The sequence below is a fragment of the Haematobia irritans genome, chromosome 3 (genome assembly GCF_050003625.1).
Source record: "Haematobia irritans isolate KBUSLIRL chromosome 3, ASM5000362v1, whole genome shotgun sequence".
Taxonomy (NCBI): domain Eukaryota; kingdom Metazoa; phylum Arthropoda; class Insecta; order Diptera; family Muscidae; genus Haematobia; species Haematobia irritans.
In genome coordinates, this window is record NC_134399.1 from 7522621 (window position 1) to 7549579 (window position 26959).

General features: G+C 28.1%; 1 protein-coding gene and 1 long non-coding RNA gene across 2 annotated transcripts in view; one reads left to right on the forward strand and one right to left on the reverse strand.

The window, feature by feature from the left end:
- The window catches only part of LOC142230276 (uncharacterized), a 148473-nt gene that overhangs the window by 28897 nt on the left and 92617 nt on the right, over positions 1-26959 (reverse strand). The gene's annotated exons all lie outside the window — the stretch shown is intronic.
- Positions 20837-21814, forward strand: LOC142231539 (uncharacterized). The gene has a single exon (XM_075302166.1). It carries the CDS (start codon positions 21369-21371, stop codon positions 21810-21812), a length of 444 nt encoding a protein of 147 aa, XP_075158281.1. The 5' UTR covers positions 20837-21368; the 3' UTR covers positions 21813-21814.

The window sequence follows — 26959 nt, forward strand, 5'->3', positions numbered from 1 at the left end:
AAAATTTTATTTCTATAGACAATTTTCTCAAAATTTTATTTCTATAGAAAAATTTCTCAAAATTTTATTTCTAAAGAAAATGTTGTCAAAATTTTATTTCTGTAGAAAATGTTGTCAAAACATTTTCTCAAAATTTTATTTCTACAGAAGATTTTGTCAAAATTTTATTTCTATAGAAAATTCTGTCAAAATTTTATTTCTATAGAAAATGTTGTCAAAATTTTATTTCTATTTTGTCAAAATTTTATTTCTATAGAAAATTTTCTAAAAATTTTATTTCTGTAGTGAAAATTTTCTCAAAGTTTCATTTCTATAGAAAATTTTCTCAAAAATGTATTCCTATAGAAAATTTTCTCAAAACTTTATTTCCATAGAAAATTTTTTCAAAATTTTATTTCTATAGTAAATTTTCTCAAACAATTTTTTTTTATTGAAAATGTTTTCAAAATTTTATTTCTATAGACAATTTTCTCAAAATTTTATTTCTATAGAAAATTTTCTCAAAATTTTATTTCTTAAGAAAATTTTCTCAAAATTGTATTTCTAAAGAAAATTTTGTCAAAATTTTATTTCTGTAGAAAATGTTGTCAAAACATTTTCTCAAAATTTTATTTCCACAGAAGATTTTGTCAAAATTTTATTTCTATAGAAAATTTTGTCAAAATTTTATTTCTATAGAAAATTTTCTCAAAATGTTATTCCTATACAAACTTTTCTCAACATTTTATTTCTATAGAAACTTTTCTCAAAAAGTTTATTACATAGACAATTTTTCAAAATTTCATGTCTATAGAAAATTTTCTCAAAATTTTATTTCTATAGAAAATTTTCTCAAAATTTTATTTCTATAGCAAATTTTATCAAAATTTTATTTCTATAGAAAATGTTCTCAAAATTTTATTCTATAGAAAATTTTCTCAAAATTTTATTCCTATACAAAATTTTCTCAAAATTTTATTTCTATAGAAACTTTTCTCAAAAAGTTTATTACATAGACAATTTTTCAAAATTTTATGTCTATAGAAAATTTTCTCAAAATTTTATTTCTATAGAAAATTTTCTCAAAATTTTATTTCTATAGCAAATTTTATCAAAATTTTATTTCTATAGAAAATGTTCTCAAAATTTTATTCCTATAGAAAATTTTCTCAAAACTTTATTTCTATAGAAAATTTTTTTCAAAATTTTATTTCTATAGAAAATTTTCTCAAAATTTTATTTCTATAGAAAATTTTCTCAAAATGTTATTTCTATAGAAAATTTTCTCAAAATTTTATTTCTATAGAAAATTTTATCAAAATTTTATATCTACAGAAAATTTTATTTCTGTAGAAAATGTTCTCAAAATTTTTGTTCTATTGAGAATTTTGTCATAAATTTATTTCAATAGAAAATTTTGTCAAAATTTTAATTCTTTAGAAAATTTTCTCAAAATTTTATTTCTATAGAAAATTTTCTCAAAATTGTATTTCTATAGAAAATTTTGTCAAAATTTTATTTCTAAAGAAAATTTTCTCAAAATTTCATTTCTATAGAAAATTTTTTCAAGATTTTATTTCTATAGAAAATTTTCTCAAAAATTTTTTTCAAAATTTTATTTCTAAAGAAATTTTTGCCAAAATTTTATTTCTGTAGAAATGTTGTCAAAATCCTATTTCTATAAAACATTTTCTCAATATTTTAATTCTACAGAAGATTTGGTCAAAATGTTATTTCTATAGAAAATTTTGTCAAAATTTTATTTCTATAGAAAATTTTGTCAAAATTTTATTTCTATATAAAATTTTCTCAAAATTTTATTTCTATAGAAAATTTTTTCAAGATTTTATATCTACAGAAAATTTTATTTCTGTAGAAAATGTTCTCAAAATTTTTGTTCTATTGAGAATTTTGTCATAAATTTATATCAATAGAAAATTTTGTTAAAATTTTATTTCTATAGAAATTTTTGTCAAAATTTTATATCTAGAGAAAATTTTCTCAAAATTTTATTTCTATAGAAAATGTTGTCAAAATTTTATTTCTATAGAAAATTTTCACAAAATTTTATTTCTATATAAAATTCTTTCTGTTCAAAATTTGATTTCTATAGTAAATTTTTTCAAAATTTTATTTCTATAGAAATTTTTCTCAATATTATATTTCTATTGAAAATTTTCACAAAATTTTATTTCTATAGAACATTTTCTCAATATTTTATTTCTATAGAAAATTTTCTCAAAATTTTATTTCTCCAAATTTTATTTCTATAGACAAATTTCTCAAAATTTTATTTCTATAGAAAATTTTCTCAAAATTTTATTTCTATAGAAAATTTTGTTAAAATTTTATTTCTATAGAAGATTTTGTCAAATTTTTCTAAATGAGCTCTCGACAATGATCTTCCAATGGAATTTGTGTTGAAATGTACTTCTTCGCTGAAAAAATGCATTTTTTGTACTTTCTTAAAAATAGTATTTCCGTTCCTGGTACATACAAATCGACTGGTTAGTACGGCCATTCTCTTCTCAAAGATAAATTGGGATGAATCGTAGGCGCAATTGTGTGTAATTGCATGCTCACTGCACACCAGCATTATTATTGTGAATTAGACTTGAGACCTTTCTTGGTCTATGGTGGCATTTCTTCGCATATCACAATAGCAGTTTTCTGTACGATATCCTGTCAATTGCTATTTCCGGTAGAACTTTAAAAACAAATTAGACGAGTTTATATAGAATCAGGGATTTTTTCAGTATTTCTTTTTTACTTTTAAAAAACTTTTACCTAAAATTATTTGATCGTTTGTTAAAACCAATATATAAAAATTCAAAATGAAATAAAACTTACAAATTATATCTCCCCTCAAACAGAAACAAAAACTAAAAACTAAACTGCCATCATAATGGTACATTGATTTATACAAAATGCAAACATACATAAATAACAAAACATAAAACACAAACGCCTGCATATATACATACATATTATACATACTATGTAATAAAACTTCAATAAGAAACCAAAAGAAATTAACAATAAAATCCAGCAACAACAACACATGATATAATAATATGCAAACTATAGCAATATTAAAAAAAAAAACAAAACAATATACATATATTTATGAAACATACATATACAAAAATCATACATAACCATAAACATATATACAAAAAACAACAACAATTACACTTTTTATCCATATAAAAAAATAACAAAAAATCCGATTATTCAAAAAAATATATATAAAGTAATTCTATAATAGGTGTATTTTGAAGTAAACAAGTTTTTTGTAAGTGTTTTAAAAAGTCACCCATAATTAAATCCCTGTAATATCCTTACCTTAATATCCTTTTTCTAATTTTTTATATTCAAATTCATTTCAAAAATTTATAAAAATATCTCAACTCTCAAAAATGCTCATAAGCGCCTCTATAGCTAATTAAACAGTCACCTAAATGCAGCAGACATTCAATGAACTCCCCTAAAAAATATAGAAAATCACTAACTTAGAAGAATCATGTAATGAACTTAAATTTATATAAAATATATAGTAAAGAAGAAAATTATCCTGCAATTATCTTTTTTAGGTAAAAAAAAAAACAAAATTAAAGACTAGCCTATTAGAATATTTGTATTCGTTAATACAAATTATTGATAATAAATAACTATGTTTTAAATGTTTACTAGAATTGAATGAGTATATAAATAAAAAAATTTAAAAATTATTTATATTTATGTTTTTCTCTTAATTAAGTTTCTATTTAAATTATAGCTAAATTAATAAAAAAAACAAACAAATTTTTTGTTATCCATTTGTGTTATAAAAAATTGAAAAGGTTATAATTATTAAAATTGAAATATGAATTATTGAACTAATTTTCAAAATATAAACAGAGAACGACTGACCATTTCGGGGAATTAATACCATATTGGACCAAATTGGAATTGGACCAAAATTGGTCCAAAAAATTATTAAAAATGGAATTTTATTGAGTTTGGTTCATTTTCGTCAATTCGTTAATTTCAAATAACAAATTTCACTAAAGCAATAAACGTTTGTCAAAATTTTCTATAGAAATAAAGATTAAAGAAAAAAATTTGTATAGATACAAAATTATGCAAAAATTGTGTATAGGAAAAAAGTTTTGTAAACATTTTAATAGAAATAAAATTTTGTGATAACTTTCTATAGAAACAAAAGTTTGACAAATTTTCTACAGATATAAAATATTGATAAAAATGTCTATAGAAATAAATTTTTTATAAAATTTTCAATAGAAATAAAATTTTAACAAAATATTCTATAGAAATAAAATTTTGACAAAATTTTCTATAGCAATGAAATTTTGAAAAAAATTTTTATGGCATTAAATTTTGAGAAAATTTTCTATAGAAATGAAATTCGAAAAAATTTCTTACAAACTAAAATTTTAACAAAAATTTCCTAAAGTAATAAAATGTTCACAACATTTTCTATAAAAATAAAATGTTGACAAAATTTTCTACAGAAATAAAATTTCGACAAAATTTTCTATAGAAATAAAACTTTGACAAAATTTTCTATAGAAATAAAATTTTGACAAAATTTTCTATAGAAATAAAAGTTTGACAAAACATTCTATAAAAACAAAATTTTCACAAAATTTTCTATAGAAATAAAATTTTGACAAAATTTTCTATAGAAATAAAATTTTGTTGTTTTTTTATTTCAGCTTAAAAATTTTGACAAAATTTTTTATAGAAATAAAATTTTGATAAAATTTTCTATAGAAATAAAACTTTCTATAGAAATAAAAGTTTGACAAAACATTCTATAAAAAAAATCAGAAAATTTTCTATAGAAATAAAATTTTCACAAAATATTCAATAGAAATAAAATTTTCTATAGAAATAAAAGTTTGACAAAATTTTCAGAAAATTTTCTATAGAAATAAAATTTTTACAAAATAGTCTATAGAAATAAAATTTTCAGGAAATTTTCTATAGAAATATTCTATATAAATAAAATTTTGGACAACATTTTCTTTAGAAATAAAATTTTGACAATATTTTATATGGAAATAAAATTTTGACAAAATTTTCTATAGAAATAAAATTTTATCCAAATTTTCTACAGAAATTAAATTTTGACAAATTTTCTATAGAAATAAAATTTTGATAAAATTTTCTATGGAAATAAAAATTTTGACAAAATTTTCTATAGAAATAAAATTTTGACAAAATTTCCTATAGAAATAAAATTTTGACAAAATTTTCTATAGAAATAGAATTTTTTATAGAAATAAAAATTTTGACAAAATTTTCTATAGAAATAAAATTTTGACAAAATTTTCGATAGAAATAAAATTTTGACAAAATTTTTGATAGAAATAACATTTTGGAAAAAATTTTCTATAGAAATAACATTTTGGAAACAAAATTTATATACATTTTGGAAAAAAAAATAAAAGTTTGACAAAATTTTCTATAGAAACAAAAGTTTGGCCAATTTTCTATAGCAAAAAAATTTTGACAAAATTTTTCAATAAAAACAAAATTTTGACTAAATTTTCTATAGATATAAATTTTTTTCAAAATTTTCAATAACAATAAATTTTTGACAAAATTTTCTATAGCAATAACATTTTCGGAAAATTTTCTATAGATATAAAATATTGACAACATTTTCTATAGAAACAAAAAATTGGCTAACTTGTCTATAGAAACGAAATTTGACAAAATTCCCTAATGTAATAAAAATTTGACAAAATTTCTTAAAGAAATAAAATTTTGACAAATTTTCCTAAAGAAATAAAAATATGGACAAAATTTCCTAAAGAAATAAAAAATATTGACAAAATTTTCTATAGAAATAAAATTTTTAAAAAATTTTCAATAGAAATTTTTGACAAATTTTTTTTCAACAGTTGTTCGAAATGTCCGGTAAGTCATAGCGATTGTCGATAAGCTCAAAATTCGCGACACAACTCCAAAACTGCTAGGGTCATTTCTAACCAGTGTTGCCATTGATTCAATTTTTTACACTTACTACTAGGGTTTCTTCGAGCTTATCCATTGTTGCATTTTAATAATCTATGCTTTGTTTGGGAGATATAAGCAAAATAAATTTTTCATAGAAAAATTAAAATTTTTTCGAGAATTGACATCCTTTTTATTCTACGAAGCTTTTATGAGATACGAGCAACATCAGATTTTCATATACAAATTTTTTCATGATGTGGGTAGAATTTTCATTTTTTTTTTTTGGGTGTTCAAGAATGTATCTCTTTTCACCGCCTAGTTTAGAAGTTATGAGGACAAAAAGGTGTTCTTATAAAAATTTCGATTTTTTCACCTCCTTTTCGCAATACGTTGCTTGGTTTAGGAGATATGATCAAAAGAAAATCTTCATTACTTCATTTTTTCCTGATTTCGAAGGAATTTCCGATTTTTTGGTGATCACGAACTAACTTCCTTTTCTCTAGAAATAAAATTTTGACAAAATTTTCTATAGAAATACAATTTTGACAAAATTTTCTATAGAAATAAAATGTTGACAAAATTTTCTATAGAAATAACATTTTCAAAAAATATTCTACAGAAATTAAGATTTTGACAAAATTTTCTATAGTAATCCAATTTTGACAAAATTTTCTATAGAAATCCAATTTTAACAAAATTTTCTATAGAAATCCAATTTTGACAAAATTTTCTATAATTTTGACAAAATTTTTTATAGAAATCCAATTTTGACAAACTTTTCTATAGAAATAAAATTTTGACCACATTTTCTATGGAAATAAAATTTTGACAAAATTTTCTATAGAAATAAAATTTTGACAAAATTTTCTATAGAAATAAAATTTTGACAAAATTTTCTATAGAAATAAAATTTTGACAAAATTTTCTATAGAAATGAAATTCGAAAAAATTTCCTATAAACTAAAATTTTAACAAAATTTCCTAAAGTAATAAAATTTTGACATTTTCTATAAAAATAAAATTTTGACAAAAATTTTTTTATGGAAATTAAAATTTTGACAAAATTTTCTATAGAAATAAAATTTTGACAAAATTTTCTATAGAAAAAAAAATTGGACAAAATTTTTCTATAGAAATAAAAGTTTGACAAAACATTCTATAGAAATAAAATTTTCACAAAATTTTCTATAGAAATAAAATTTTGACAAAATTTTTGTATAGAAATAAAATGTTGAAAAGATTTTCTATAGATATAAAATTTTCACAAAAGTTTCTATAGAAATACAATTTTGACAAAATTTTCTATAGAAATAAAATTTTGACAAAATTTTCAGAAAATTTGCTATAGAAATAAAATTTTCAGAAAATTTGCTATAGAAATAAATTTTTCAGAAAATTTGCTATAGAAATAAAATTTTCAGAAAATTTGCTATAGAAATAAAATTTTGATAAAATTTTCTATAGAAATAAAAATTTTGTCAAAATTTTCTATAGAAATACAATTTTGACAAAATTTTCTATAGATATAAAATTTTGTCCAAATTTTCTATAGAAATTAAATTTTGACAAATTTTCTAAAGAAATAAAATTTTGACAAAATTTTCTATAGAAATAAAATTTTGACCAAATTTTCTATAGAAATAAAATTTTGACAAAGTTTTCTATAGAAATAAAATTTTTACAAAATTTTCTATAGAAATAAAATTTTGACAAAATTTTCTATAGAAATAAAATTTTGACAAAATTTTCTATAGAAATAAAATTTTGACAAAATTTTCTATAGAAATAAAATTTTGACAAAATTTTCTATAGAAATAGAATTTTATATAGAAATAAAAATTTTGACAAAATTTCCTATAGAAATAAAATTTTGAAAAGATTTTCTATATAAATACAATTTTGACAAAATTTTCTATAGAAATAAAATTTTGACAAAATTTTCAGAAAATTTGCTATAGAAATAGAATATAGAAATATAGAATATAGAAATAGAATTTTCTATAGAAATAAAAATTTTGACAAAATTTTCTATAGAAATAAAATGTTGAAAAGATTTTCTATAGAAAAAAAATTTTCACAAAAGTTTCAGAAAATTTTCTATAGAAATAAAATTTTTAGAAAATTTTCTATAGAAATAAAATTTTCAGAAAATATTCTATAGAAATACAATTTTCAGAAAATTTGCTATATAAATAAAATTTGCGGAAAATTTGCTATGTTATAGAAATACAATTTTCAGAAAATTTGCTATAGAAATAAAATTTTTATAAAATTTTCCATAGAAATAAAATTTTTGTCAAAATTTTCTATAGAAATTAAATTTTGACAAATTTTCTATAGAAATAAAATTTTGATAAAATTTTCTATGGAAATAAACATTTTCACAAAATTTTCTAAAGAAATAATATTTTGAGAAAATTTTCTATAGAAATGAAATTCGAAAAAATTTCCTATAAACTAAAATTTTAACAAAATTTCCTAAAGTAATACAATTTTGACAACATTTTCTATAAAAATAAAATTTTGACAAAATTTTTTATGGAAATTAAAATTTTGACAAAATTTTCTATAGAAATAAAATTTTCTATAGAAAAAAAATTGGACAAATTTTCTATAGAAATAACAGTTTGACAAAACATTCTATAGAAATAAAATTTTCACAATATTTTCTATAGAAATAAAATTTTGACAAAATTTTGTATAGAAATAAAATGTTGACAAAATTTTCAGAAAATGTTCTATAGAAATAAAATTTTCACAAAATATTCTATAGAAATAAATTGTTCTAAAAAATTTTCTATAGAAATAAAATTTACAGAAAATATTCTGTATAAATAAAATTTTAGCAATTTTTTTTTAGAAATAAAAATTTCACAACATTTTCAATGGAAATAAAATTTTGACAAAATTCTATAGATATAAATTTTTGTCCAAATTTTCTATAGAAATTGAATTTTGACAAATTTTCTAAAGAAACAAAATTTTGATAAAATAATAAAAACTTGGAAATAAAAACTTTGAAAAAAATTTCTACAGAAATAATATTTTGATAAAATTTTCTATAGAAATAAAATTTTGACAAATTGCAAAAGATTTTTTAAATTTGATTTTTTTTTTTAAACTTTGAAAAAATTTTCTATAGAAATAATATTTTGATAAAATTTTCTATAGAAATAAAATTTTGACAAATTGAAAAAGATTTTTTAAATTTGGTAGATTTTTGGTAAAATTTTCATTAAATTTTAATAGATTAATTTTGCCACGAGTGGCTACCATGTCTACGACGATAAGTTTAGAAGATATGAGCAAAAGAAGTTTTTCATTTTTTTTCAACTCATTGTTTAGAATACCCGAAATGGTTTACTTAAGGGATACAAAAATCTCAATGTATACTTTACATTTAGTTTAAATTTCTTTCAAATTTTCATATAAAAATTCTAACTAAAAATTATTTAAATTTTTTGCATTCTTGTCATCTAACAAAAACTATTGAAAAAAAAACCAAACCTTGGATGCCTCTTGAAACTTAATAAATTTCAAAATACATAATACATATTAATAACTAAAGCTAATTGTATATTTAGTCTGACATTTTTATAAAACATTTTCTTTAAAAACTACAACTCATGAAACCCTAACAAATGTAATTATTTAAAAAAATATTTATATTAAAAACAAACAAAACTTTTTCAGCTTTAGCTTAATTTATAAACACATAACATGAAAAACTAAAAGAATTGTTATCAAATCCCTAATAAAAAAAAAACACAACAAAAATAAACAAAGGTAAAAATAATGAATGAAATGTATTTAAATAAATATTAAAAAAAAAAATAAAATATTTACAATTGAACTAATGAGTAATTTAAATAATAATGTGTTGTTAAATATTGCATTTAAAATCAGAAACCAGAGATGAGAAAAAAACACTTAAAAAACAAAACAATTACTTTAAAATCCCAAAAATCGTATGAAATTAATTAACCAATAAAACAAAACTAATAAAACGAAATTGTTAAACATTTTTTTAGTTGTTTTTCGAAAATTATTAACGAATATTTAAACAAAAAATCTTTTTTGAAAATTTTCTTTTTCAAAACTAAAAATATTAAACTTCGAAAAGCCTAGAAACCATTCAACCAAGATATAATATAAAGAAAAATCCTTAAATAAAACTTAAATAATATTTAATTGATTACAATATTATATTGGATATAAACCCCACATATAGAAAAAGAAATAAAATCAAATGAATATGTTACAATTGAAAAGGATGAAATAAAAAATTTCAAAAACCTAAATCATATACAAAACTAAAAAAAAAAAGAAAAATATTTGCAAAATGAATTTCATGCACACATTCATTATTTAATGGAATTTATTATGTATATTTCGAAATAATTCCCCTCCTTTAAACCCCCAAAAAAAAAACACAACAAAATAAACAATAACGAACAAACCGAAACCCTCAAAATTAAAAGTAAATAAAATGAAAATGTTTCATTAAAAAAATATCACATGAAGTTTTAATAATAGGTTGTTCCGGTGAACCATGGGTTATTTTGGCTGTCCAATTTGTGGGACAACAATTTGGTCGACTATGTTATTGTATTTGTTCGTCGCGGAAAAATGTTTCGCCTGCCGCTTATCGCTGTGGTTTTGTTTACTCTCCAATTGAATTGGTGTTACTTTTTATATCTAGATCTACCTATTTTTAATGTTGAGTTGCTGGAAAATTTGTAAAATTGCTATAAGTCAAGTAGTCAACGTGAAAAGTATATCAGCTAAAATTCATTAAAAAACAAGTAAGGAAAGTCTAAAGTCGGGCGAGGCCGACTATATTATACCCTGTACCACTTTGTAGATCTAAATTTTCGATACCATATCACATCCGTCAAATGTGTTGAGGGCTATATATAAAGGTTTGTCCCAAATACATACATTTAAATATCAGTCGATCTGGACAGAATTTGATAGACTTTTACAAAATCTATAGACTCAAAATTTAAGTTGGCTAATGCACTAGGGTGGAACACAATTTTATGGGAAACATTTAATATGGGAAACATTTAAATCTGAAGCCATTTTAAGGAAACTTCGCAAAAGTTTATTTATGATTTATCGCTCGATATATATGTATTAGAAGTTTAGGAAAATTAGAGTCATTTTTACAATTTTTCGACTAAACAGTGGCGATTTAACAAGGAAAATTTTGGCATTTTGACCATTTTTGTCGAAATCAGAAAAACATATATATGGAAGCTATATCTAAATCTGAAACGATTTCAATCAAATTTGACACGCATGACTATATTACTAATTGTACTCCTTGCGCAAAATTTCAAGCTAATCGGGATAAAACTCTGGCTTCTGGGTCCATATAAGTGCATATCGGGCGAAAGATAAATATATGGGAGCTATATCTAAATCTGAATCGATTTCAACCAAATTTGGCACGCATAGTTACGATGCTAAATCTACTCCCTGTGCAAAATTTCAACCAAATTGGGCCAAAACTCTGGCTTTTAGGACCATATTAGTCCATATCGGGCGAAAGATATATATGGGAGCTATATCTAAATCTGAACCGATTTCAATCAAATTTTGCACACTTGACTATACTACTAATTGTACTCCTAGTGCAAAATTTCAACCAAAATCTGAACCGATTTCAATCAAATATTGCACACTTGACCATACGACTAAGTGTTATGTTTGTACAAAATTTCAAGCTAATCGGTATAAAACTCTGGCTGCTGGGTCCATATTAGTGCATATCGGGCGAAAGATATATATGGGAGCTATATCTAAATCTGAACCGATTTCTTCCAAAATCAATAGGGTTCTATCTGACCCAAATTATGAACATGTGCCAAATTTGAAGGCGATTGGACTTAAATTGCGACCTAGATTTTGATCACAAAAATGTGTTCACAGGCAGACGGACAGACGGACATGGTTATATCGACTCAGGGACCCACCCTGAGCATTATTGCCAAAGACACCATGTGTCTATCTCGTCTCCTTCTGGGTGTTACAAACATATGCACTAACTTATAACAGGTTGGCTGATAAGTCCCCGGTCTAACAAAGAAAAACACATTTTTTTGTCAAAATTCGTTTTTATTATTCAACATAATTCCCTTCAAGAGCGATACAACGATTATAACGACCTTCCAATTTTTTGATACCATATTGGTAGTACTCCTTCGGTTTTGCCTCAAAATAGGCCTCAGTTTCGGCGATCACCTCTTTATTGCAGCCAATTTTTTTCCCCTGCGAGCATCCTTTTGAGGTCTGAGAACAAGAAAAAGTCGCTGGGGGCCATATCTGGAGAATACGGTGGGTGGGGAAGCAATTCGAAGCCCAATTCATGTATTTTTGTCATCGTTCCCAATGACTTGTGTCGCGGTACATTGTCTCGGTGGAACAACACTTTTTTCTTCTTTATATGGAGCCGTTTAGCCGCGATTTCGACCTTCAAGCGCTCCAATAACGCCATATAATAGTCACTGTTGATGGTTTTTCCCTTCTCAAGATAATCGATAAAAATTATTCCATGCGCATCCCAAAAAACAGAGGCCATTACTTTGCCAGCTGACTTTTGAGTCTTTCCACGCTTTGGAGACGGTTCACCGGTCGCTGTCCACTCAGCCGACTGTCGATTGGACTCAGGAGTGTAGTGAAGGAGCCATGCTTCATCCATTGTCACATATCGACGGAAGAACTCGGGTGTATTACTAGTTAACAGCTGCAAACACCGCTCAGACACATCAACACGTTGTTGTTTTTGGTAAAATGTGAGCTCGGGCGGCACCCATTTTGCACAGAGCTTCCGCATATCCAAATATTGATGAATGATATGACCCAGAGAATGAAGCCGCCGAGTCGCGCCGCCGATTTCAGTCGCCGCCGACCATTTTTTGCCAGTCGACGCCGCCGCCGAATATGTCGACTCACCTCGACTCAAATTTAGCCGCCAATTAATCAAAAATGTCGATTTAAATCAGAAAAATTTATATATATTTGACATATTTTTTCCAAAATTTTGAACACAACCAATCATATTTAAGCTGCTATAATAATTTAGCAAAAATTTAGCTCAGAAAATTTGAACGAAAAGTAAATTTGTTTGTTAGATAGGTTGTACAACTAATCTCATTATCATTCGATTAACTTCAAATTGATTTTGTAATGGATAATTGTCCGCCGCCGAGTGAACAAATTTATATCGGCTCAGCCGTCAAGCCGCCGCCGCCGGAGGCAAAAATTTAGTGTCCGCCGCCGCCGACAAAAATGGGTCGGCTTCATTCTCTGATATGACCAACGCGTTCCTTTGATATCTTTAAGGCCTCTGCTATCTCGATCAACTTCATTTTACGGTCATTCAAAATCATTTTGTGGATTTTTTTGATGTTTTCGTCGGTAACCACATCTTTCGGGCGTCCACTGCGTTCACCGTCCTCCGTGCTCATTTCACCACGCTTGAATTTTGCATACCAATCAATTATTGTTGATTTCCCTGGGGCAGAGTCCGGAAACTCATTATCAAGCCAAGTTTTTGCTTACACCGTATTTTTTCCCTTCAGAAAACAGTATTTTATCACACGAAATTCCTTTTTTCCATTTTTTTCACAATAACAAAAGTTGCTCCACAAAAGACGCTCTATCTCACAAACTAATTGACTTACAGAGGTCAAATTTTGACACGAATCATTTGAAGGTTGGTACTATATGAAAATAATATGCATTTAATACTAGCGACGCCATCTATGTGTCAGACCGGGGACTTATCAGCCAACCTGTTAATACCCTGTCCCACAGTGTGGCGCATGGTATAAATAGAAGGTCGGATTGAATATATTCCAAAAGCGACCTCGATTTTTTAGGGCGAAAGAGTCAAACGAATAGTCATAAAGGATTTTATAATTGCTTGTTTTGATAGAAAAATAATTATATAGATTATAATTATATATGTATATAACAACAATGCCATGTATATAATTTAGTAATACCATCATATTTTATAAAAAAGATAAATTTAATTGCTTACAACAACGTTTCACTTATGATAGCCGCTAAAATACTTTCTTCATTTTCTTAAAAAAAAAAAAACAGCTTCCCATGCCCATTTTTTAAATATCTCCAACATCTATTTTCATTTGTTTACACATTTGGCAATTAAACTTTGTCAACAAAAACATTAAAGTGATAGACGTCAGTCGATTGATTAATGTGCCAAAAAATCACGAATGGGAAATACAATACAACGACCCAAGTAAATTACCATAATATTGTAAGAAAAATTAAATGATGAAAATATCACCACATGCCACAGAGTCGTGGTGGGATTGTCTGTCGTGTTCACAGAAAAAAATTTCACGAAAATTTTTCCAATTAAAATTTTAATTGAGTTTTACAAAATATTCAATTAAAAATTTAATCGATTCAACAAATTTTTTAATTGAAACAAAAATTAATAGTATCAATTAATTTTTTAATTGCATCAATTAATTTTTAATTGACTTTCAATTAATTTTTTAATTGATACTATCATTTCTTTGATTGAAGACATTTTAATTAAACAATTAATTGTATCAATTAATTTCGTGAGTGAATTAAAAAAAAATTTTTGTGTGTTTAGAAAATCAATAAGGCTGGCAAAACCGGAAGGATGATAATACAAACTTATATGCAAAAAAGAAACAAACAATGATCATATGGGGAAGACAAACTCTTCGATCTGTTTTATATAATTAACAAATAATGACCCGATTTGTGTCTGGCGGAAGCTCATATACCCTACAGGCATGACAGAATTTTTAAAATTTTGGATGTACTAGGCAAATTATTTATTACAATAGAGCTTTAAATAATTACTTTAATATAAAAACTGTACTGTGGTATTTTTGGGTGGTCACAATGGAGTGAATAGTCTAAGTGAGCCTGAAATAAATCGGACTGTCACTTTAAAATTTAATCTTTGGGTGATATGATACGTATAGTAACAACTATATCGATATAAATCATATTCAACTCTGATGAATGTGGGAGGTGTGTGTTAAAATAAGATATTGGCAGCTCCATACCAAATTGTACCACGATCAGATCAACGATGCGAACAACAATTGCAATTGAAAGGTTTGTTCGTCTGACTTTGAGTTTTGTTTGCGTTTTCCATCTTTGATCTGATCATACTACAATTTGGTATGAGATTTATATAAAATCGGTCGATGATTCTTGAACTTAATTCATATATAAAATGTGGAGATTTAGATCGATATTGTTCCTCCTTGAACAACGTCTATGGTTGCCACAAATTCTAATTTCTCAACCAAAACAATTCATCGCACCGCAAGATTCGTTCAGTCGTAACAAAAACATGTTTTTCTTACGATAAAAGAAAGTCCGAGCAAGAAAAACTCACATCTAATATCGGTGCGTGGCATTTTTCACAATCGTGACTGATTGATTGACTGGCTGATTGCATGCAGTTTTAGGTAGATTTTAAACCCGCCACACCAAAACAATTACAAACACGCATATATATAAATCAATTATTTATGTTACATATCAAATGTAATCCCATGAGGTTGTTAAGTCATCCAGTTAATCGTCCCATGACCAAGATGACAATCAGACATTATAATTGATATAAGAAAGTCTGAAAAACTCACATCTTTTTTCTTATATGCGTTTTTCCTTTGAGAAAGGGATCAACCCCAGTATGTACGGAAGCGACCGGCCACTTCAAGATGTGTTTATCATTGAAGGGATAAATGTAGTGAAACTCAAGACAAACGAAAATAGATAAATGTATGATTGAATTTAAGTAAATGTATAATTCCAATAAGATTTTAAAATAAAGAGTGTTTAAAATTTTACAATTGAGAAATTCAAATAACATCTGGAACATCGTTCTCAGTCCTGTGGTAGGTCTGTCAGTGGCAATTTGCCCAAATTTCGCGAAGTTATTGCTATCCAACAATATTTGTCAGCTATTATCTTAAAAACTTTTATATGATCTATAACAAATTTACATGTCAATCCATTCAGCTTTACTATGAAATATTCATGTGTGAGTAGAAGCAAATTTTGTTTTGAACACACAGTGTTAACACTGTGTGTTCTCAATTTCCTACAGGGTTTTGTTTTGAACACACAGTGTTATTATTATAACCATACATATAACTCACTGGTATAAATGAGAGAGAGAGAAAACGCCATGTATCTCTTAATAGGTTAGAGGGCGAATGTGTAAGATTTTCTTTCTCCTGCAATGCTTTGACAAAATGGTGTTTAATATAAAGTCAATGCATTCTATGACATTTACTATTGAGTACCGGCAAGCCGACATTCTGAGTTTCAAATGTATGTAAGTGTTGCCATGTTTGAGCATACAAATTTCGCTATGAGAATGGGAATTCGTTAACAGAAGAATTTTATTTATTTAAAACTCTTCCCTTGATATGGGAAGAAAATTGTCTTTCTCTACATTCGAAGAAAGAATACGATCACACCGAAAGCAGATCGTTATTATGTTAAGGTTTTACTCATTTCTAATTGGAATACAAATCTCAACAAGTATATACGGCCAGGCCAAATCTTATGGATTGCATACAAACTTCTACGAAAGACTGTCATCCACAATCGGGTTGTGGTAAGACTTATGCGCTTTACAGACTATCAGTTATTCCGGACGGAATGTCGGTGTTTGTAAAGAATCTTACAGTGTGTCGGATCGATACGACTTGTCGGTCATGGCTAAATAATCGGTAAATGTGTTATCGATCCCATAAACATGCAGCAGTATCGATTATGCCTTTGGACTTAACTTACAATGTGCACAATGTATGGGATATGTTCTGTCGTCCGGAATAACTAATAGTCTGTAAAGCACATTACCGATGGCAAGATATCTTAAAACTTCTTAACATCGTCTTCTAAATTGTAAGGTAGTCCATACGTGGTATATATTAGGCAAAAAAGGTATATATAGATAAGTCTGCAAATAATTACGAATCGATATGGACTTTTGCGTGGTATTTAGAGAGCCAGAATTGAAATATGGGAGTCGCTTTATATGGCGGCTAACAGGTTGGCTGATAAGTCCCCGGTCTGATAGATGGCGTCGCTAGTATTAAATGCATATTATTTTTATATAGTTCCAACCTTCAAATGATTCGTGTAAAAATTTGACGTCTGTAAGATAATTAGTTTGTGAGATAGAGCGTCTTTTGTGAAGCAACTTTTGTTATTGTGAAAAAAAAATGGAAAAAAGGAATTTCGTGTTTTCATAAAATACTGTTTTCTGAAGGGGAAAAATACGGTGGAAGCAAAAACTTGGCTTGATAATGAGTTTCCAGACTCTGCCCCAGGGAAATCAACAATAATTGATTGGTATGCAAAATTCAAGCGTGGTGAAATGAGCACGGAGGACGGTGAACGCAGTGGACGCCCGAAAGAGGTGGTTACCGAAGAAAACATCAAAAGAATCCACAAAATGATTTTGAAGGACCGTAAAATGAAGTTGATCGAGGTAGCAGAGGCCTTAAAAATATCAAAGGAACGTGTTGGTCATATCATTCATCAATATTTGGATATGCGGAAGCTCTGTGCAAAATGGGTGCCGTGCGAGCTCACATTTGACCAAAAACAACAACGTGTTGATGATTCTGAGCGGTGTTTGCAGCTGTTAACTCGTAATACACCCGAGTTTTTCCGTCGATATGTGACAATGGATGAAACATGGCTGCATCACTACACTCCTGAGTCCAATCGACAGTCGGCTGAGTGGACAGCGACCGGTGAACCGTCTCCGAAGCGTGGAAAGACTCAAAAGTCCGCTGGCAAAGTAATGGCCTCTGTTTTTTGGGATGCGCATGGAATAATTTTTCTCGATTATCTTTAGAAGGTAAAAACCATCAACAGTGACTATTATATGGCGTTATTGGAGCGTTCGAAATCGCTGCAAATCGGCCCCATATGAAGAAGAAAACAGTGTAGTTCCACCAAGACAACGCACCGTGCCACAAGTCATTGAGAACGATGGCAAAAATTTATGAATTGGGCTTCGAATTGCTTCCCCACCTATCGTATTCTCCATATCTGGCTCCCAGCGACTTTTTCTTGTTCTCAGACATCAAAAGGATGCTCACAGGGAAAAAATTTGGCTGCAATGAAGAGGTGATCGCCGAAACGGAGGCCTATTTTGAGGCAAAACCGAAGGAGTACTACAAAAATGGTATCAAAAAATTGGAAGGTCGTTAAAATCGTTGTATCGCTCTTGAAGGGAAGTATCTTGAATAATAAAAACGAATTTTGACAACAAAAATGTGTTTTTCTTTGTTAGACCGGGGACTTATCAGCCAACCTGTTACATAAAATTACAATTATTAACCGATATGGACCAATTTTTGTGTGATTGGGGATCGGTTTAACTGAGGGCTATATATATGGACCTAGTTAGGCATGGTTGTTAACGATCATATACTAGCACAATGTACCAAATTTCAACATAATCGGATGAAATTTGCTCCTACAAGAGGCTCCAAACCCAAATCTGGGGATCGGTTTATATGGGGGCTATATATGATTATGGACCGATATGGACCAATTTAGGCATGGTTGCTAAAGACCATATACTACCATCACGTACCAAATTTCAACCGGATCGTATGAATTTTGCTTCTTCAAAAGGCTCCGGGGGCCAAATCAGGGTACAGGTTTATATGGGGGCTATATATAAATATGGAGCGATATGGATAAATTTTTGCATGGTTCTTAGAGACCATTTACTAACACCACGTACAAAATATCAACCGGATCGGATGAATTTTGCTCCTCCAAAAGCCAAATCTGAGGGTCGGTTAATAGGGGGGCTATATATAATTATAAACCGATATGGACCGATTTTTGCCTGGTTCTTAGAGACCATATACTAACACTATGTACCAAAATTCTACCGGATCGGATACATTTGGCTCCTCCTAAAGGCTCCGCAAGCCAAATCTTGGGGCTATACGTAAAAGTGGTCCAATATGGCCCATTTGCAATACCATCCGACCTACATTAATAACAACCACTTGTGCCAAGTTTCAAGTCGATAGTTTGTTTCGTTCGGAAGTTAGCGTGATTTCAACAGACGGACGGACATGCTTAGATCGACTCAGAATTTCACCACGACCCAGAATATACACTAAAAAAAAAGCATGCCGAATCCATAGATTTTGTCTTTATTTAAAAATTATGGTATTGATTCCGAGCCACAGAAGCGGAGAATACAAGTAAGTATATTTTTAGAACACAATTGTCTTTTAAATTTGGTTTTTGTATATTGGCTTCTAGGAAGCAAATTTTTATTTTTGGCTTTTCAGCTTTTTTCCTTCATATGCTATCAAAGTCCTTTAAAACGAGTTAACAACAACTTTATTTTCAAAATTAAGAAACGACTTTCAGTAGAAATGCTATGCTTTGTTTCCAATAAAAAAACGTTTTTAAAATAAAGTGTTGACAAACGTGTCCTATATTTGAACGATTTTTTGCTTTGTAGACAACAAATTTAAAGGCAATTTCATTAATTTTTTAAATTTAAGGAATTTTTCTAAATTATTAAAGTCAAGTTGACCTTAGCCCAAGCATTTTTTCTTTCATGTTATGATACCCATTTTTAAGTCAAATCACTTAATTATAAGGACAATACAACTTGATTGAAAAGTTTAATGACTTTTAGACAAGGAAAAAAACTTTATATTAGAGAAATGCGTCTTCTATGCTAAGCAAAATTTGCATTCGTAATATAAGGACATGAAATCTTTGACCTCACGACAATATTTTTTTCAGTGTATATTCTTCAGAGCAATATTTTGATGTGTTACAAACGGATTCACCATTCCTATGGTGAAGGCGAAAAAAAAGATGTTTTTATTATTTGGATATTAACGCTAGACAGGGTTTTGATATTGATTTCCAGCAGATTCCTTTAATTTCCTCAGATTCCTTAGATTTCTTTAAAATAAATACATTTTCAGGAATCTCTGTAGTTTTAAATCTAGGATCAATAAAATTAAAATTAGGATACAGATCTCATTTATGGAAATTTCATCTTATTTTTGCGATATAATAATAAAGTTATTCACATACAAACAAATGTCAGATTAAAAATCTAATATTTAACAGGAATTTCAAAGTGAAAAAGTGTTTGCTTAAATCAAAAAAAAAAAATAAAATAAAATAAAATAAAATAAAATAACCCAAAGATACAAAATCCTCAAAAATATAGTCTATATTTGAAGCATTTTTATTTCAAATCTAAAGATTCAATAGTTCAGTTAATGTAAGGACGATTTCTTTAAATCAAAAGTGTTTACATTAAAAAAGTTGCCTCAATTCGAAGACATACGATTTTAATGGAGGGACACAAATCTCCAAAATGTGTGTGCTAAATTTAATAAAAAAAAAATTGTGAAGCACAGAATATAAACTTTCTGTTTTTTTCATTATTTTAAAGAAATTCGTCATTTTCTATTGTTTAAGTAGCGCATCCTAAAATTTAGGTTTCGTAATCTTTACTACCACGTAAATATTTTTTTTAATTGTATAATGTTTTGTTTTTTTAGTTTTACAAAATCAGCACAATGCCAAAAATGCTAAAATAAAAATGTTGGCAACCCTGTCCATGTATCTTTCATATTAACACTCATTTCCATTTCCCCTACAAAACCCATAGAAAACCACTCAAAACATTGACTATCTTGCATATTCTCTTACGCATTAAATCTCACAACAATTCTCTTACTCATATTCTACACCTCTCCATGCATTATCTTTGCCTACAGATTTGACCGTTATAAAACAAGACCACCACCACAGTGCGAGATTCATTCGTAGTTGAACTATTTAACGGTCAACAACGCCACAGGTAGAAAATACCGATCAAAACAAAGCAAAGATAAATATATATCAAATCTAAGGAAAAAAGAAGAGCTTAAAAAAGAGAACTTTTTTGTTTTACAAAAAAAAACAACAAAGTAACATTAAACCACCATATCAAGAAAGTAAATAAACAAAAGTGCAGTGAAAAGATTTAGAAAAAGTACCTCGAATCAATAAACAACTGTATAAACAAAACAATTTATAAGAAATAAACAAAATTCTGTAGAGTTAAATGAACTGCCGAGAGTTGAGAACATTCTAGAACAACTTCCCCGCCTAAACAGAGTGTAAGAGCCAATAAGTTCCCTTGTGTTTGTGTGTGTGCTTTGAAGTAATAAACAGACACATTGTCGTGACTACAACAGAAAAAGTGGTTGAATTTTATTACACAAAGTGCCTTACAAAGAAAACGGAGTTCCTGGCCTAATAAGAAAGAATTTTTCTCGTGTTTTTTTTTTGCTAACTAATTCCAATTAAATTTCACCGCCATGGCTTTTATGATGCCGGTTATGAAAAACAATTACGATATCTATAAGGATCGTTCTCGTAAAACTTCGGAATGTTCCGTTAGCTCCGGACCGGCTGGAACACCATCATTGTCTTCGGCCATGGGTGTGTCACAAAATGTTCGCCGTCAACGCTTGAAGTCGGAAAGTTTTGCCTCCTCACCCAGTCACACATATCGCATGCAAATGCAGCGTTGCCAAAGTCAGAAAACATTCCCCCGAAATTCTTCAAGGACCTCACAATGTTCCACTTCCGGTGCCCTATCGCCCACACGTTCATTTTGTCAGGCCTCCAATAGCCCACCGAAGAATAATGATGCCTCCAATGACAATACCGACTCACAACCTGAGATAACCAAGTTCCATATGCGTTTGGTGGAAAAATTACGCAAATCCTTTCGTAAGGACTCAGCCAAACGTTCTTGAAAAACTAGCCTCACGCAAGAGGAAGAAATTGGTAGTCAGCAGAAGGAGAATAAAGCAGAAAACGATAGGATATATAAAGGGAGTTGTATCAGTCCTGGGGTCGAGGGGTCAAAAACTACAAAGGATGACGACCATACGGAAAGGCCGAATGATCTTGAAAAAACCGCAGATACAATTAGAAGACTCCCGGCTAAGGCCACAGACTCGAGTCAAGAATTGGTGCCCAGAGCAAAACCAGCGAAAGACTTTAGGAAAAGTAGTACTCCTGCTCCAACATTGGTGTCTCAGTTTGGCCATCGTTTAGCGGCCCCGTTGGCCAAATGTCACCGGAAATTGGCCAATTTTCATTTAAATCAACATCACCTTCCCATCACGCCACACCACCATCAAACCAGCGAAAAGAATTCTATGACCTTACATTTATTGAATTCCACATCGACAATGGAATTGTATAAACTGGAATCGGAGACCTCAAGTCTTAATGCTAGCGACCAAAAGCCATTGGTGAAACCTTTGGTAGCGGAAGCTATAAAAAAATCACCAGAAAAATCCTATGGTCAACTAAGGCAGGCAAGAAGGAGAAAAAGGCTTTCGTTCATAAGGCGTTGCACCAAAAGTGCACCAGGTTAGGAGCTTAAAACCACCACCCCTGCGATGGGACAGAAGTATGTGATAACCTCCTTAAACAAACACATACACACACACACACACTCAAACACAAATAGCACTAGGAAGTAATGCCTGTGTAGTTTGCTATTTCAACGAACCAAATATAATATAAGGACCTAAACTGGTCAAGGTCGTACAATGGCTTTGCCTTGGAGCAGAGATATGCTTTTTTCCAACGCTTGAAAATATGAACACCCAACTACCACAATAGATTGTGGTGTAACAACTCATAGTAAGGAAGGTATGGGAATAAACCTCAAATCCAAAGACTTTTTTCCCCACACAGTGAAAGAAAATTTTCGGCAAAAAAATATTGTAAAATGTTTGCTTGGCATGTTATCGCTGTTGAACGATAATGTCCCTGAATTGTATGGCTCGGCAGGTTTGCTGTATGGTATGTTAATATTTTTGTTGGCATTTTGCCCTACTATATGTAAGTAGATTTTTTTCGCCTCATATTTATTTGAGTAGACTTCTATACTATAATGTAAAATCTCGAAGACATGGGCTTATCATGCAAATTATTTTTAAGAAATGCATATATGGTAAAATATTCGAAGAAAATATTCTATGAAAGACAATGTAATGAGCCAAGACATTGAATGTTTTCAAAAAAAAAAAATTTAATCAATTTGACATGAAAATATACTAAGAAAAAAACACTTAATTTGGCAAAGTTTATACCATATTTTATTTACCATAAAAATTAATTTTTTTTTTAAGATTTTGAGGAAAAAAATTGTTAAGCAATAAAATAGGAAAATTATCAAATGGAAAAAAAATTTTGATACACTTCGTCTAATAGTTTGATTTTATTGATCAAGAAATTATTACAGAATATAAAATTTAAAAACTAAACACTAAGAAAATTTCAGTAAATTTGAGCCAGCATTAGTTTTTCACCGACATAACAAAAAAAAATTATTAAAATAATGAAAATGTTATAGAAAACAGAAATTTCATAATAATAACGAAAAATTTCGTTATATTTAAAAATGAGATTCATTGGCTCAATTTTGAAAATGCATTTTCTTAATATAACGAAGTTTTTGTTTTACCAGTATATCTTATGGCGATTGGAATAAACGGTGCAACATTCTCAAAATTGATTACAAACTATGAAGGACACGGTCTTATGGCAATTTCGATTGGTGCAACATTCTCGAAAGTGCCACGGAAACAGTGGCCACCCAAATATTATGAATTAACAATTACTTTGAAATGACACTATTATTTGGGCGAAAATACAATGGGGACAAAGTAGACTAACACTAAGGCAACATATTTTTTGACCAAACGAAATCGCCCTTAAACATATTTGCATTGGTTTTCTATCGCATCAATTCAAATTCTGAAAAAAAAGTTTATTGTGAATACAAATTTATTGTGAATTGGGACTTATTCTTCGGAAGCGAACCTGCTGGTGGATTTTTGTGAACTGGAATAACTTTCGATAGAAGGCAAAATAGAGTAACACTAAGGCAACATATTTTTTGACCAAACGAAATCCCCCTTAAACATATTTGCATTGGTTTTCTATCTCATCAATTCAAATTCTCAAAAAAAGGTTTATTGTGAATACATATTTATTGTGAATTGGGACTAATTTTTTGGAAGCGAATCTGCTGGTGGAATTATGTGAACTTGAATAACTTTCGATAGAAGGCTATTGCGATAGGTTTTTTGGAAGGAAGTAAACCATACACGGGCGAAAAAGATTTTTTTTCATATGTTTGGGTGTAAACATTATATGTTTGGAACTCAATTTTTTTTTGGAATTTTGTGAACTGGAATAACTTTCGATAGAAGGCTATTGCGAGCGATAGGTTTTTTGGAAGGAAGTAAACCATACACGGACGAAAAAGACTTTTTTCATATGCTGGTGGAATTATGTGAACTTGAATAACTTTCGATAGAAGGCTATTGCGATAGGTTTTTTGGAAGGAAGTAAACCATACACGGGCGAAAAAGACTTTTTTTCATATGTTTGGGTGTAAACATTATATGTTTGGAACTCAATTTTTTTTTTTGGAATTTTGTGAACTGGAATAACTTTCGATAGAAGGCTATTGCGAGCGATAGGTTTTTTGGAAGGAAGTAAACCATACACGGACGAAAAAGACTTTTTTCATATGTTTGGGTGTAAACATTATATGTTTGGAATTCAAATTTTTTAACACAATATTTTTAAGTGCAAGCATATAATGTTCAAAACTAGCATAACATGTTTGGGGCATTTAAGTTAATATTTTAGAACATATTATGTTTGGGACATTAAATGTTTGTAAATATGCAAACATATATTAATTTGGAAATAGCCTATAAATATATATGTGTTTAGAAAGAGAAACCTAGAGAGTATGCTGCTAGTAAAATAATGGAAGTAACCAATTGGCGCCATAAAAATATATCCACTCAAAGAAAATTTCATTAAAATTTTTTACTACCAGTTTATGCCCTAAGGTGAAACATAATATGTTTGAACAATACAAACAATATTTTGTTTGGACCAATCCTGAAAATATATATGCTTGAAGCAAAATATGTTTGAGGTATATGTTACAGAAACGATTTTTTTTGTTGAGGGTGTAGCCTTATATTTTTCCATTCACAATAATTTTTAATTTTTGTTTGAACAATACAAACAATATTTTGTTTGGACCAATCCTGAAAATATATATGCTTGAAGCAAAATATGTTTGGGGTATATGTTATCCACACAAAGAAAATTTCATTAAAATTTTTTACTACCAGTTTATGCCCTAAGGTGAAACATAATATGTTTGAACAATACAAATAATATTTTGTTTGGACCAATCCTGAAAATATATATGCTTGAAGCAAAATATGTTTGAGGTATATGTTGCAGAAACGATTTTTTTTGTTGAGGGTGTAGCCAGATTAAATATTTTTAACCTTATATTTTTCCATTCACAATAATTTTTAATTTTTGTTTGAACAATACACACAATATTTTGTTTGGACCAATCCTGAAAATATATATGCTTGAAGCAAAATATGTTTGGGGTATATGTTACAGAAGCGATTTTTTTGTTGAGGTTGTAGCCAGATCAAATATTTTTAACCTTATAGTTTTTCCATTCACAATAATTTTTAATTTTTGTTTGAACAATACAAACAATATTTTGTTTGGACCAATCCTGAAAATATATATGCTTGAAGGAAAATATGTTTGGGGTATATGTTACAGAAGCGATTTTTTTGTTGAGGTTGTAGCCAGATCAAATATTTTTAACCTTATATTTTTTCCATTCACAATAATTTTTAAATATAAATATTTAGATTTCATTTCCATGTTAATAAACAATTTTTACTATGATGATTTCTCCTTAATTTCCATAATTTCATATGTTTTTAGACTCTTATTGCAGAAATTTGTTTATTTTAGTCCATCACAGTCGTCATTTATCTAGTGCTTAAAGTAAGCCGACCTATTATTACGGTTATTTCTTGGTTCACAATATTCACAATGGCCAGCTATTGTGAATTTCAGACATCCATTTTTTATTTAAGTCAAACACTATAAATTATATATGTTTTCCATTCACAATAATTTTTATATGTTTTCCATTCACAATAATTTTTAATTTTTGTTTGAACAATACAAACAATATTTTGTTTGGACCAATCCTGAAAATATATATGCTTGAAGCAAAATATGTTTGGGGTATATGTTACAGAAGCGATTTTTTTGTTGAGGGTGTAGCCAGATCAAATATTTTTAACCTTATATTTTTTCCATTCACAATAATTTTTAAATATAAATATTTAGATTTCATTTCCATGTTAATAAACAATTTTTACTATGATGATTTCTCCTTAATTTCCATAATTTCATATGTTTTTAGTTTGTTTTAGTTTATAGCAGAAATCTGTTTATTTTAGTCCATCACAGTCGTCATTTATCTAGTGCTTAAAGTAAGCCGACCTGTTATTACGGTTATTTCTTGGTTCACAATGGCCAGCTATTGTGAATTTAAGACATCCATTTTTTTATTTAAGTCTAACACTATAAATTATATATGTTTTCCATTCACAATAATTTTTAATTTTTGTTTGAACAATACAAACAATATTTTGTTTGGACCAATCCTGAAAATATATAAGCTTGAAGTAAAATATGTTTGGGTTATATGTTACAGAAGCGATTTATTTTTGAGGGTGTAGCCAGATCAAATGTTTTTAACCTTATATTTTTTCCATTCACAATAATTTTTAAATATAAATATTTAGATTTCATTTCCATGTTAATAAACAATGATTTCTCCTTAATTTCCATAATTTCATATGTTTTTAGTTTGTTTTAGTTTATTGCAGAAATTTTTTTTATTTTAGTCCATCAAAGCCGTCATTTATCCATTGCTTAAAGTAAGCCGACCTATTATTACGGTTATTCCTTGGTTCACAATATTCACAATAGCCAGCTATTGTGAATTTTAGACATCCATTTTTTTATT

What these genes read in the sequence shown, in the direction of transcription:
- LOC142231539 (XM_075302166.1), top strand. Translation starts at nt 21,369, where the DNA reads ATGGCTTTTATGATGCCGGTTATGAAAAACAATTACGATATCTATAAG.